Source organism: Hyperolius riggenbachi, chromosome 4 (assembly GCF_040937935.1).
Source record: "Hyperolius riggenbachi isolate aHypRig1 chromosome 4, aHypRig1.pri, whole genome shotgun sequence".
In the NCBI taxonomy this organism is placed as follows: Eukaryota; Metazoa; Chordata; class Amphibia; order Anura; family Hyperoliidae; genus Hyperolius; species Hyperolius riggenbachi.
The window spans coordinates 3,692,310-3,706,898 of NC_090649.1; the positions used below are offsets into that span (position 1 = coordinate 3,692,310).

Genomic DNA, 14,589 nt, shown 5'->3' on the forward strand with positions numbered 1-14,589 from the left:
TATAGCTAGTATAGTGCTCCCAGTATAGCTAGTATAGTGCCCCCAGTATAGCTAGTATAGTGCCCCCAGTATAGCTAGTATAGTGCCCCATTATAGCTAGTATAGTGCCCCCAGTATAGCTAGTATAGTGCCCCCAGTATAGCTAGTATAGTGCCCCATTATAGCTAGTATAGTGCCCCATTATAGCTAGTATAGTGCCCCCAGTATAGCTAGTATAGTGCCCCCAGTATAGCTAGTATAGTGCCCCCAGTATAGCTAGTATAGTGCCCCCAGTATAGCTAGTATAGTGCCCCATTATAGCTAGTATAGTGCCCCCAGTATAGCTAGTATAGTGCCCCCAGTATAGCTAGTATAGTGCCCCCAGTATAGCTAGTATAGTGCCCCAGTATAGCTAGTATAGTGCCCCCAGTATAGCTAGTATAGTGCCCCCAGTATAGCTAGTATAGTGCCCCCAGTATAGCTAGTATAGTGCCCCCAGTATAGCTAGTATAGTGCCCCCAGTATAGCTAGTATAGTGCCCCCAGTATAGCTAGTATAGTGCCCCATTATAGCTAGTATAGTGCCCCCAGTATAGCTAGTATAGTGCCCCCAGTATAGCTAGTATAGTGCCCCATTATAGCTAGTATAGTGCCCCATTATAGCTAGTATAGTGCCCCCAGTATAGCTAGTATAGTGCCCCATTATAGCTAGTATAGTGCCCCCAGTATAGCTAGTATAGTGCCCCATTATAGCTAGTATAGTGCCCCATTATAGCTAGTATAGTGCCCCCAGTATAGCTAGTATAGTGCCCCCAGTATCGCTAGTATAGTGCCCCATTATAGCTAGTATAGTGCCCCATTATAGCTAGTATAGTGCCCCCAGTATAGCTAGTATAGTGCCCCCAGTATAGCTAGTATAGTGCCCCCAGTATAGCTAGTATAGTGCCCCCAGTATAGCTAGTATAGTGCCCCCAGTATAGCTAGTATAGTGCCCCCAGTATAGCTAGTATAGTGCCCCCAGTATAGCTAGTATAGTGCCCCCAGTATAGCTAGTATAGTGCCCCATTATAGCTAGTATAGTGCCCCATATAGCTAGTATAGTGCCCCATATAGCTAGTATAGTGCCCCCAGTATAGCTAGTATAGTGCCCCCAGTATAGCTAGTATAGTGCCCCATTATAGCTAGTATAGTGCCCCATTATAGCTAGTATAGTGCCCCATTATAGCTAGTATAGTGCCCCCAGTATAGCTAGTATAGTGCCCCATTATAGCTAGTATAGTTGCCCCCAGTATAGCTAGTATAGTGCCCCCAGTATAGCTAGTATAGTGCCCCCAGTATAGCTAGTATAGTGCCCCCAGTATAGCTAGTATAGTGCCCCCAGTATAGCTAGTATAGTGCCCCATTATAGCTAGTATAGTGCCCCATATAGCTAGTATAGTGCCCCCAGTATAGCTAGTATAGTGCCCCCAGTATAGCTAGTATAGTGCCCCCAGTATAGCTAGTATAGTGCCCCCAGTATAGCTAGTATAGTGCCCCCAGTATAGCTAGTATAGTGCCCCATTATAGCTAGTATAGTGCCCCATATAGCTAGCATAGTGCCCCAGTATGGGTGGGTGGGTGGGTAGGTGCTGTCCCTCCCCGCTCCCCCTGCGGCCGCCGCTGCTGCTATTACCTCAGGCGGCGCCGCCGCTTCCTCTATCCCCGTCCTCCTCCGGTAGTAACTTATTCACAGCAGCGCGCCGCTCGCTGCTGTGATGACGAGGAAACCATAGAGAGCGGCTTCCTGTAGCGCGATGCCGTTACTATGGGAACCGCTCTCTATGGTTTCCTGCGTCATCACAGCAGCGAGCGGCGCGCTGCTGTGAATGAGTTACCGGAGGAGGACGGGGATAGAGGCAGCGGCGCCGCCTAAGGTAATAGCAGCGGTGGCCGCGGGGGGAGCGGGGAGGGACAGCACCTATCCACCCACCCACCCACACATGACTCGCAAGCAAGCCGACCCCCCAACTTTTGGCCCACTTTTGGGGGGTCAAAAATTCGGCTTGCTTGCGAGTATATACGGTATACAATCAGCTTCCTGTTTTACACTTTTCCTCATTCTGCCTATCCATTCATCTACTTCCTCATTATATTTTAGTTGTATAAATATAAATTCCACAATTTTTCGGAACGTCTGTTCCAAATGCAGTTCTGAATCACTACCTGTAGCACTCATGATTCAATAGCCAATGCAATAAAACCAGCTCAATAAAACGTTTTTACACTGTTTAAACCAGTAATGGAAGGTAAACGAATCTCGGTGGGACCTCCAATTCTTATGTCGGGCGTTTTGTCAATGTTTGTATAACTTATTTAAAAATAAATATAAAATCAAAAATGTAAATGTAACGCTCCTGGGAAAATAGGAGGAGCTAAAATACAAACATACGCCTAACTGTGTGAGCTCGTTTTTCGAGGTTTTACAGTACTGGTTTAAACATGTAAATAAACGTAGACCAATTTATAAAAATATCCATTTAATATCGAATAAATATTACAATATCAAAACAATATAAAATTGCACTTTTGATATATAACAAAACTCATAAGGTCATTCTTATAATAAGCAATGAGCTGGATAATAATTTCAGTAAAACATCAAAATGTTATTATACTTAATCACCAAATACAAAAGGTTTAAACCATTCAGCAGTCAATTCAAATACAGTGCATAGATGTGACTCCTCAAATATGGCCGTCGGCCCTGTTACTCAATTTACCACAGGGTCTCTGGAGACAAAATGGATGACTTGAACGAAAACAAAATGGCTGTTATCAAAATCAAAATGGCTGCTATCAAAAATCAAAATGGCTGCTATCGCAAACAAAATGGTGGCTATCAAAAACAAAATGGTGGCTATCAAAAATCAAAATTTCGCAGTCCAAAATCAAAAATGCGCTATCCAAAATAAACTGGCTGATGTCAGCTATACCATTCAATATAACAAATTTAGGATGACTCAGTGGATCTGACGACTGGGCGTTGCCCCACAATCGCTATGCAATCAACTATAAATGACAGGAATTTTCCCTCTGTCTACACTTTAACCTCCGCTGGCCTGTGTTACTACACAGAGTAGGCGGGTAAAATACATATAATTTTGGAATAAAATATCTATTGAGTCGTCCTAAACTTGGCTAGGTGTGGCTTGCACATGCTGCGGCAAAGTATCAAAATATCTAGAGGAGGTAGCTTGAAAGGTCTAGTTTTTATCCAAGACTGAGTTAAACAGCCAGTTATCAATGAACATATGGTAGAACTTAGGTGAGTTGTTTCCAACTTGCAACTTTGGAAAAGCTCACCCCTTTTTAAAATATCAACCAATGAAATTCAATCAATACATCATATGTTCAGATATTCTGCGCTGTAATAAGCCGTCTAACTAACAAGAAAATCAGAACTGGGTTCAAGTATAGTCACCAAGATGGCCTCTGGGCGTGTTCCTCTTAGGCGTGGCTGTGTTCAGATGGCATGAATCCTCTATGTCCTGGTCTGCTCAGATCTCCTGATGGTCTGATCCTCTCTCATTGAATGACCCCTCTCATCTTATTCCCCTCACTACCTATGGTCCTGCCCAGGAGATTAAATCTTCTAGCCTATCACTGGGCAGTGGGAGTGACCAATGGGAGCTTTCTGTGACTAATCTTTAACCCAAGTGTAATACTGGCTTTCACCCTTTGTAGGTGCTGTTGGCTAACTAATCACAGACTTACTGGGATATTTGGCAAACTAAAAACAAAAATCATGTTTTATTATAACCCAACAGTGAATAAATCAATGTTATAATTCCTCTATGGATAGCTGACCTTGCTGGAATCACTGGTTATTATTTATTATACAGTGACCTTTTCTACCATATTTAAGATAGATTGGATTTGATCCAAAAATCATTGGCATGCTTAAAACCACCATGGATCTCTCATTATAACACATTGTGCTTGTTAGCAGGGTTTTATATCTCTAACATTATTGTTTAACATACAACACTGGTAAACATATAGCATCTCTATATCATCCTGGATATATTCATTCAAATAATCTTTATATTAATACATATACAATGCCATAACCTTTTTTTTATATTCATTCTTAATTGTTATGCAATGATGCATACATGTGCTGTCTGTTTTCTTAACCTAGATGGGGAATTGTAATATAACTTTATGCTTTTTAATATGAACTATTGCTGACAGCACAGTCAATATATTTCCCAAGCTTTGTTTTTGTGTCTGAACTTTGGAAACACATACATTGTGAAAGGAAAACAACCCCCATCCAAGGTTTCTATGCATTAAATACAGCCAGGTCTGAGCCATTGTTTACAAAAACTGGTTCATTTACCAACAAAAGCTAGTTAAGGTCTGGTCTGTCTCTTTCATTGTCCTAAGACTCTTCTTGTTTGGCAATTGTTTGGTCAAACAAGGTACTTGTCTGCTTCCATTGTTCAAGTAAGGTGAATGAGATTACCTATTGCAAATAGCACTCAGCTGACTGCCTGTTATTCCCAACTAATCTTTCTAGAGGGACACATACTGTGCAATTCAGTATTACTTGGCAATATTATATCGCCATATGAAAATACGCTCTGCCTTTCTCAATGATCAATGTATATATTAACCTACAATCACCATACATTAAAAAGTCTTTGTCTGCTGTACCTTAGGGGAAGGAAATTAATTAGGTTTTATTTGTATTTGATCATGCGCAGTTCAGTTTATCGGAAAAACGATATTCCGCCATATGGAAATCTCGACAAACTACAGGTTTATCCTGAATCTGAAGAAATTAAACAAGGCAGTCCGTTACAGGAAATTCCGAATGGACAACATTCGCTCAGTGATAAATCTGCTACAAGAGGGCTGTTGGTTAACCTCTCTAGACCTCAAAGACGCTTACCTACATCTGCCAATTCACCTAGAATCACAGCAATTCCTGAGGTTCGCAGTGGTTCTACACGGAGAGGTAAGACACTTTCAATTTAGTGCCCTCCCCTTGGTTTATCTTCAGCCCCATGGCTATTTACCAAAGTTATGGCAGAAGTTTTAGCTGTCCTGAGACTAGACTCTATCCAGATTATGGCCTACCTGGACGATTTACTTCTTTGGGGTCCCTCTGTCCACTCAGTAAAGCTCCAAACAGAGTTCACACTTGATTTTCTTCAGTCCCTTGGGTGGGTGATTAACTGGGAGAAATCCTCTTTAAAACCTCAGCAGAGTATGGAGTTCCTGGGCTTTGTGATCTGTACTGGCAATAAAACACTTGTTTTGCCTTCCAGGAAATCTACTGTTTTACTAAATTCTGTTCGTTCTTTTCAGAGAATGAAGATCATTTCTCTAAGAAAAGCTATGGCGCTACTGGGCTTATTAACAGCATCGTTTCCTGCAGTACAATGGGGTCAACTTCATTCGAGAGTACTTCAAAGCTGGATTTTATCCAAATGGGACAAGAGGTTATCTTCCCTAGACAAGAAGTTTCACATTCCTTGGAGTGTCAAGCACTCTCTTCTTTGGTGGCTGGAGGCAAATCATCTCTCCAGAGGAAATCTTTGGGACTTTCCAACCCAGACTGTAATAACTACAGACGCAAGCTCCGGGGGTTGGGGAGCACATCTGAATACTCTTCTTGCTCAAGGTCAATGGTCTGCACATCTTCACAAACGATCTTCAAACAGCAGGGAGTTGCAAGCTGTATGGGAAGCACTTCAGGCATTCCAGACTCAGATTCACCAATCCCATGTGACTATTCGTACGGACAACAGTACAGTAGTGGCCTACCTGAACCGGCAGGGGGGTACGAAGAGCAGAGTCTTAAGGTCCCAAGCATCAAGGATTCTTCATTGGGCAGAAAAGAGTCTACTTTCCTTAAAAGCAGTACATCTGAAAGGGACGCTCAACTATCTAGCAGATTATTTAAGCAGATGGAACCTCTCTCAAGACGAATGGAGCCTAAACGATCAAATATTTCAAGAAATATCGAATCTCTGGGGGGCTCCACAAGTAGATCTGTTTGCAAGACGAATCAATACGAAATGCCCTCTATTTTGTTCCCTGTGCCCACAGGACAATCCATGGGAAGTGGATGCATTCTCAATCAGCTGGAGCCAGCACAAGATGTACGCCTTTCCCCCTCTACATCTCATCTCGAGGGTTTTGAACAAGATATGGCGAGACCAAGCACAAGTCATTCTGGTTGTTCCTTTCTGGCCCAAGAGACCTTGGTTTGCTCCACTTCAGCGCTTAGCCTCAGACCATCTGATCCTTCCATGTCGACAGGATCTACTGACCCAGGGCCCAGCGTTTCATCCCAATCCGACTCTTCTTCGGCTTTCGGCATGGAGCCTGAATGGAGGATATTAAAGAGCAAGGGTTTCTCTAATAGATTATCAGAAACACTCATTCAGAGTAGGAAAAAAGTTACACGCCAGATATATCATAAAGCTTGGAAAACATATCTCTCCTGGTGTTTGAAGAATGAGATGGACACATCACACTCAAATTCGGTGCTGGAGTTTCTACAATGTGGATTTCAAAAGGGTCTTAGCATCAGCACATTAAAAGTACAAGTATCGGCTCTGAGTGTTTACCTGGAGAGAAGATTAGCGGAGGAAGAATATGTGGTCAGATTTTTTAGAGCAACAAGGAGGCTTCGACCAGTTGTCCAGTCAAAGATTCCGTCATGGGACCTAAATACGGTGTTTCAAGCTCTATGTGAATCGCCCTTTGAGCCTATTTCTGATATATCTGATAAGCTATTGACACTAAAGACTGCTTTTTTGTTAGCAATAACAACTGCCAGAAGAATAGGAGAACTACAGGCTCTTTCAATAAATGAACCTTATTGTGTTATCAGTGAAGATAGGATTACGCTACGGCTAGATGTATCCTTTCTTCCTAAAGTATCTTCCAAGTTTCACAGATCTCAGGAGATTTTTTTACCATCTTTTTGTAACAATCAAAAAGAAAATAAGTTGCATTCTTTAGATGTCAGAAGATGTGTAATCGAATATCTTCAGCGGTCCAAGTCATGGCGAAAATCTAATGCTTTACTGGTACTATTCGCAGGTAAATTTAGAGGCAAACAAGCATCTAGGCCAACAATTGCCAGATGGATTAAACAGGCAATTGCTTTATCCTACTTTCATCAGGGAAAGCAGCTTGTTTCTACAATCAGAGCACATTCGACGAGAGCTGTCTCGACTTCCTGGGCAGAGAGGGCAGGAGCCACTATCGAGCAAATATGTAAGGCAGCCACCTGGTCAAGTCACAATACATTTGTCAAACATTATAAACTGGATGTATTGTCAACTTCTGATCTATGTTTTGGCAGAAAAGTATTGCAAGCTGTAGTCCCCCCCCTAAATTGATCTTGTATATCATCTCAGGGTTGCTGTCCTGAGACGTTCTGGGAAAGACAAAAATTACTTACGGTAACGTCTTTTCCAGAAGACGAAAGGACAGCACCCTTACTACCCACCCGGATTTTGTCTTATTGAAATTTATTTTGAAGCATCATTCTGTGTGGAGTCTTTTTTTACAACTGATGGGGTAAGCGGGAACTATGTTGTATATACCTGTCTAATCCCTATCTAATCTATTATGCAAATTCTTATCTAGCTTCCTGTCCAGTGAATTATGGAAGGAGACAAGTCTCAGGGTTGCTGTCCTTTCGTCTTCTGGAAAAGACATTACCGTAAGTAATTTTTGTCTTTTCTGATTATTGGTGATCTGCAGTATCACCAATAATACAGATACTATACCTGATTACATGGTGATCTGCAGAATCACTAATAATACAAGTATAGCAAAGCACAAGGCAGCTAATGTAGTATAGTGTTTGGTGTAACAGTAATCAGGATGAGCGGGTTCACCCGAGGAGCGGGTGACCCAGACAGTACTGCAGCCGGTGCTTACTATTGGGCAGGTGAGTCAGACCGTGCTGCAGCCGAGAGTGTTGGAAGCACAAACGCAAGTAGAAGATAATACAACCAGAGCTGAACAACTGATCACCTGTGGAGCAGGTGATTCAGGTAGTACTGCAGCCTAGTAGTGTTTGGTGCACAGCACAAGGAGGAGTAATACAATTAGTACTGCACTAACGATCCCCTGTGGAACAGGTGATACGAACTGTATTGCAGCCTAGGCGTAGTTGATACAGAAGGTACTGCAGCCTAAGTGTAGGCAATACAGACAGTACTGCAGCCTAGGAGTAGATGATACAGACAGTAATTTCCCTCACCAGTGGCTAGGCCCACTGGTGCGGGTAGCAAGGTCAGACAGGCAGAGTAGGCAACGAGCGGACAGGTACAGTACAGAAACGGAAGACTGATTCAGCGTCAATAACAAGCCGGGTCGGCAACGTGAATCAGATGGCTGAGGTACAGAATCGACAAACAGGAGGATAGTCAGAGTAAGCAGAAAGTCATAACAAATAAACAGTGCAATGAGTACTTTAAGCTATCAACAGAATCTGACTAAGTGTGGATCCCCAGCTCCTGCTGGTTCTAGCACACTTTGGGATCTGACTAGGGTCTGAGTGCTAACACGTAGCATTTGCAACAGCAGACGAGGAGCTACTGACAGGCAGGTCCTATATATACCCAACCATACTCCACAGCGCCGTCCCAGTCACTCAGCCAATCCGGACGCTGGCTGGAATCAGCTGACTCCCCTCCTAGATGCATATAGGTCCTGTCGCTCGGCTCGCGTACGCGTAGCCCTTAACCTGTGAGCAATAGAAGGACCAGGCAAAGTCTCAGCATGTAACCGCGCGGCAGAGGCCGCAGGCTGATACGCGGAGACAGCCGCCATGCCGCTTGCCTCTGCCGCGGTATCTCCACTATCTATTACAGTACCCCCCTCCTGAGGAGTGGACCCCGGACACTTCCTACCCGGCTTATCCGGGTGCAACTCATGAAATTATTTCCTTAAATCTTCAGCATGCATGCGACAACTCGCCACCCAAGTTCTTTCCTCCAGCCCATACCCCTTCCAATGGACCAGGTACTGTATAGAATTCTGCACTAATCGAGAATCCAGGATCTTCTCGATCTCATACTCAAGTTGGTCGTCGACCATCACGGGGGGGGGAGAGGAATCCATGTGCACAGCAGGTTTCAACAGAGACACATGGAACTATCTCATGCCTCTCATGCTGGCTGGGAGATCAACCACATATGTGACATCATTAATCTTCTTGGTGACAGGGTATGGGCCTATAAATCTGGGTCCTAACTTGGGTGATGGTTATTTCAACGCCAAATGCCGAGTAGACACCCACACCATGTCTCCTGGGGAAAACTTCCACTCTACAGACCGCCTCTTATCTGCCTGTTTCTTCTGAGTCTGGAAGGCCTTCCCCAAATTTCTCTTAACTGAACCCCAAATCTCCTTTAGAGCCCTTTGCCAATCTTCCAGGGCTGGGAAAGGAGTAGATGCCACCGGTAATGGAGAAAACTTGGGAGATTTTCCCGACACCACCTGAAAGGGGGAAAATCCTGAAGAGGAACTCTTCAGGTTATTATGCGCAAATTCCACGAATGGCAGAAACTTTACCCAATCTGATTGTGCATCTGCCACATAACACCTGAGGAATTGTTCAAGAGACTGGTTAACTCTTTCGGTCTGACCATTGGTCTGTGGGTGGTAGCCTGATGAGAAGGAAAGATTCATACCTAACTGATGGCAAAAGGCTCTCCAGAATTTCGACACAAACTGGACTCCCCGATCTGACACCACATTCTCCGGAATGCCATGCAGCCGGAAGATGAGTCCAGGGCTCGCTTGGCACTGGTAAAGGTTGTAACGTGCCCACTGGAGCCTGGCGGGAGGGTTTGCTTCTAGCACACACTGAACACTCCCTCACAAACTCCTTACAATCAGATGCCAGTGAAGGCCACCATACACATCTGGCCAAAAGATCCTGAGTTCGGGTGGCCCCTGGGTGCCCAGCATTCTTATGGGTATGGAATAATTGTAAGAGTTGTAGGCGGAAAGGGAGTGGAACGAACAGAACCCCCTCAGGCTTTCCTTCTGGAGTATCCTGTTGATAAGGGCCAAGCGTAGCCATCCAGTCCTCCCAGGTCTCCGTAGCTGCCACCACCACCTTCTGAGGTAGGATGATCTCAGGGGTTGAGGGCTGACCTGTCTCAGGCTCGAAACACCTGGATAGAGCGTCTGCCTTGACGTTCTTGCTACCTGGTGTATATGTTATAATGAATCTGAACCTTGAAAAGAATAAAGACCAACGGGCCTGTCGAGGGCTAAGCCTCTTGGCCCCTTCTATGTACTCCAAGTTCTTATGGTCTGTATACAATGTAATTGTATGTTCTGTCCCTTCCAGTCAATGGCGCCATTCTTCAAAGGCTAACTTAATGGCCAAGAGCTCACGATTACCAATATCGTAGTTCCTCTCAGCTGGAGAGAATCAACATGAAAAGAAGGCACATGGGTGTAATTTGCCTTGAAGACCAGAGCGCTGAGACAGCACAGCCCCAACCCCTATTTCAGACGCATCGACTTCCACAATGAAGGGGAAGGTGACATTCACGTGTCTCAGGATGGGAGCGGAACAGAACAACTTTTTCAAAGTGGCAAAAGCTGACTGGGCCTCTGCCGACCAGTGACACGTGTCAGCCCCCTTTTTAGTAAGACCGGTGAGGGGTGACACTACAGACGAGAAGCCCTTGATGAACTTCCTGTAGTAGTTGGCAAAGCCAAGAAATCTTTGGAGTGCCTTCAATCCCACAGGTTGAGGCTACTACAAAACAGCAGAGACCTTGGCGGGATCCATCGAGAGACCAGAAGTGGAAATAATATACCCCAAGAATGGCACCTCCGTGACCTCGAAGAGGCACTTTTCCAACTTCGCATACCGTGAATTCTGTCTTAATTTCCGTAGAACAAATTTAACATGCTTTCGATGCTCTGTCACATTAGATGAGAAAATTAGTATGTCATCAAGATATACAAGCACGAATTTTCCCAAAACCTCCCGGAAAACCTCATTGATTCCTGGAAAACGGCCAGGGCGTTACACAACCCAAAGGGCATAACCAAATACTCACAATGCCCGTCGGGAGTGTTAAACGCCGTCTTCCATTTGTCACCGTCTCTGATGCGTACCAGGTTGTATGCCCCTCGCAGGTCTAATTTGGAGAAAATACTGGCATTGGTCACCTGCGTGAACAAATCGTCTATCAAAGGCAACGGGTAACGATTTTTCACCGTGATCTTATTTAGACCTATGTAGTCAATACAGGGCCTAAACCCTCCGTCCTTCTTCTTTACAAAAAAGAACCCAGCCCCAGCTGGCGACCGGGAAGGACGGATGAAGCCCTTGGCCAAATTTTCCTTCATGTACTCTTGCATTGCCAGTTTCTCAGGCCCAGATAAATTATACAGATGGCCTCTAGGGGGCATACAACCGGATCTTAATTCTATAGGACAGTCATAGCTCCGGTGAGGCGGAAGTTTATCCGCAGATTTAGGACAGAATACATCTGCAAATTCTGCGTACTGCATTGGCACCCCTTTAACCTGAATCTTGGTGGCGCAAACAGCAACTCTCTCCAAACAATGATGATGACGATGGGTAGACCAGCTCTGTAGCTGACCTGACGCCCAGTCAATCTGAGGGGAGTGGAGTTGCAACCAGGGCATACCAAGAATGATAGTAGAGGTTGCCATATGCAAGACAAATAACTGTAATTTTTCTTTATGTAGCACCCCTATGTTGTATATCAGCAATGGGGTCTAAGACAGAGGCTGTCTACACTGTAGCGGTGAGTCATCAACTGCCGTAACCACAATCTGCCGGTCTAACGGGAGCAAGGGAATCCCCAATTTTTTCTCAAAATCTATGAAATTGGCTGCAGAGCCGGAGTCTACAAAGGTTTCTGTGGGCGTGGTCTGACCCTTCCAAGTGATGGAGCAGGGGAGGAGCAAACTGTTATTGTTTAGAGGTATTGACTGCTCGCCTAGGGTATTACCTCTGACTACACCTAGGCGGCAGCATTTCCCGACTTCTTAGGATAGTTTTGGACAACGTGACCCTGCTCCGCACAGTATAGACATAGTCAGGGTCGGCCCGCTCATGAGGCGGGGTGAAACATTTGCCTCAGGCGGCAAACTTCAAAGGGCGGCCGCCGGGGGAGGGGGGGGGGGCGGCCGCCGAGCCGGAGGGGTAGTGGGCAGGTCGGGGGTATTGTGCCTAGCGGTGGGGAGGGGGGTCGGACCCCCCCCTCCCTCGCCTGGGTCCCCCGATCTGCGCTCCCCTCCAGCCTGTAATTAGTAAGCTGCTGCCAGATCGTAAGAGGCACGGGTGGGGAGGACTCACCTTTTCCGCGTTCCAGCGAGCGCTCCACTGACGTCACTTCCTGCATCGCCGCCCACTGTATTGTAGGCACAATACCCCCGACCTGCCCGCTACCCCTCCGGCTCGGCGGCCGCCCCCCCCCCCCCCCCCGGGGGGGGGGGGGGGGGGGGCGGCGGCAGCAGCTCTGCCAAATTTGCCTCAGGTGGCAAAAAGTGACGGGCCGGCCCTGGACATAGTTCTTCTGACCTTCTGTGATTCTTTTCCACTTGTGTCAATCTAGAATGGTCGATTTGCATCGGCTCGTCTGGAGATGACGGGGGTGGAGAGGAGGCATAGGAGACAGATCTTACAGTCTTCCCACGGGTCTGTTTCTGATAACGCAGGCGGCGATCTACCCGCACTGCCAAAGAGATTGCCTCGTCTATGGACTTGGATTCGGGATGACCCAACATCAAATCAGAGACTGCATCGGACAATCCTGACAGGAAACCGTCTAGTAATGCATACGTCCCCCATCTAGCTGACACAGCCCACTTCCTGAACTCCGCAGCATAAACCTCCACCAGATTACGACCCTGCCTGAGAGTTTTCAGTTTCCTCTCAGCAGTAATCGCAATATCCAGATCGTCCTATATAACGGCCGTGGCCTTAAACTCCTGAACCGAGGATAATGCCTCATGCTCAGAATGAAGACTATACGCCCATGTCTGCGAGTTTCCTGACAATAGAGTCTTAATAAACGTTATCCTCTGGCTCTCTGAACCAGACAAGTTAGGCCTTAACTCAAAATAGGATAGCACATGATTCCTGAAATTCTGAAAGTCAGACCTATGCCCAGAAAACTTCTCGGGTACAGCCATGCATAGATCTGCAACTGGAGGAGATCGCACTGTATCGACAGCCGTTTGAAGTACCCTGACTGTCCCAGACAGTTGGGTGATCTGAGTCTGCTGGGTATTAATCACCCCGGTGAGATTATTCACCACGGTAATCAGGACTTCAACTTGGCTGCGTAGTGCGTCCATAATGTTTTGGTCTGCTGTTCTGTAACGATAGGGGTCAGCTGAACAGATTTTCTGATTATTGGTGATCTGCAGTATCACCAATAATACAGATACTATACCTGATTATAAGGTGATCTGCAGAATCACCAATAATACAAGTATAGCAAAGCGTAAGGCAGCTAATGTAGTATAGTGTTTGGTGTAACAGTAATTAGGATGAGCGGGTTCACCCGAGGAGCGGGTGACCCAGACAGTACTGCAGCCGGTGCTCACTATTGGGCAGGTGAGTCAGACCGTGCTGCAGCTGAGTGTTGGAAGCACAAACGCAATTAGAAGATAATACAACCAGAGCTGAACAACTGATCACCTGTGGAGCAGGTGATTCAGGTAGTACTGCAGCCTAGTAGTGTTTGGTGCACAGCACAAGGAGGAGTAATACAATTAGTACTGCACTAACGATCCCCTGTGGAACAGGTGATACGAACTGTATTGCAGCCTAGGCGTAGTTGATACAGAAGGTACTGCAGCCTAAGTGTAGGCAATACAGACAGTACTGCAGCCTAGGAGCAGATGATACAGACAGTACTGCAGCCTAGGAGTTGGTAATACAGACAGTACTGTAGTCTAGGTGTGGATGATACAGACAGTACTGCAGCCTAGGAGTAGATGATACAGACAGTACTGCAGCCTAGGAGTAGATGATACAGACAGTAATTTCCCTCACCAGTGGCTAGGCCCACTGGTGCGGGTAGCGAGGTCAGACAGGCAGAGTAGGCAACGAGCGGACAGGTACAGTACAGAAACGGAAGACTGATTCAGCGTCAATAACAAGCCGGGTCGGCAACGTGAATCAGATGGCTGAGGTACAGAATCGACAAACAGGAGAATAGTCAGAGGAAGCAGACAGTCATAACAAATAAACAATGCAATTAGTACTTTAAGCTATCAGCAGAATCTGGCTAAGTGTGGATCCCCAGCTCCGGCCGGTTCTAGCACACTTTGGGATCTGACTGGGGTCTGAGCGCTAACATGATAGCATTTGCAACAGCAGACGAGGAGCTACTGACAGGCAGGTCCTATATATACCCAACCATACTCCACAGCGCTGTCCCAGTCACTCAGCCAATGCGGACGCTGGCTGGAATCAGCTCACTCCCCTCCTAGATGCATATAGGTCCTGTCGCTCGGCTCGCGTACGCGTAGCCCTTAACCTGTGAGCAATAGAAGGACCAGGCAAAGTCTCAGCATGTAACTG

The 14,589-nt window shown here is 45.9% G+C and overlaps 2 protein-coding genes across 3 annotated transcripts in view; both read left to right on the top strand.

Annotated features, from left to right (window-relative positions):
- CAD (carbamoyl-phosphate synthetase 2, aspartate transcarbamylase, and dihydroorotase) overlaps positions 1 to 14,589 on the top strand; it is a 99,888-nt gene that overhangs the window by 80,466 nt on the left and 4,833 nt on the right. The gene's annotated exons all lie outside the window — the stretch shown is intronic.
- Positions 4,719 to 12,850, top strand: LOC137504880 (uncharacterized). The gene is made up of 3 exons (XM_068233475.1): positions 4,719 to 4,980; positions 5,334 to 6,634; positions 12,611 to 12,850. Exons 1-3 carry the CDS (start codon positions 4,719 to 4,721, stop codon positions 12,848 to 12,850), a joined length of 1,803 nt encoding a protein of 600 aa, XP_068089576.1.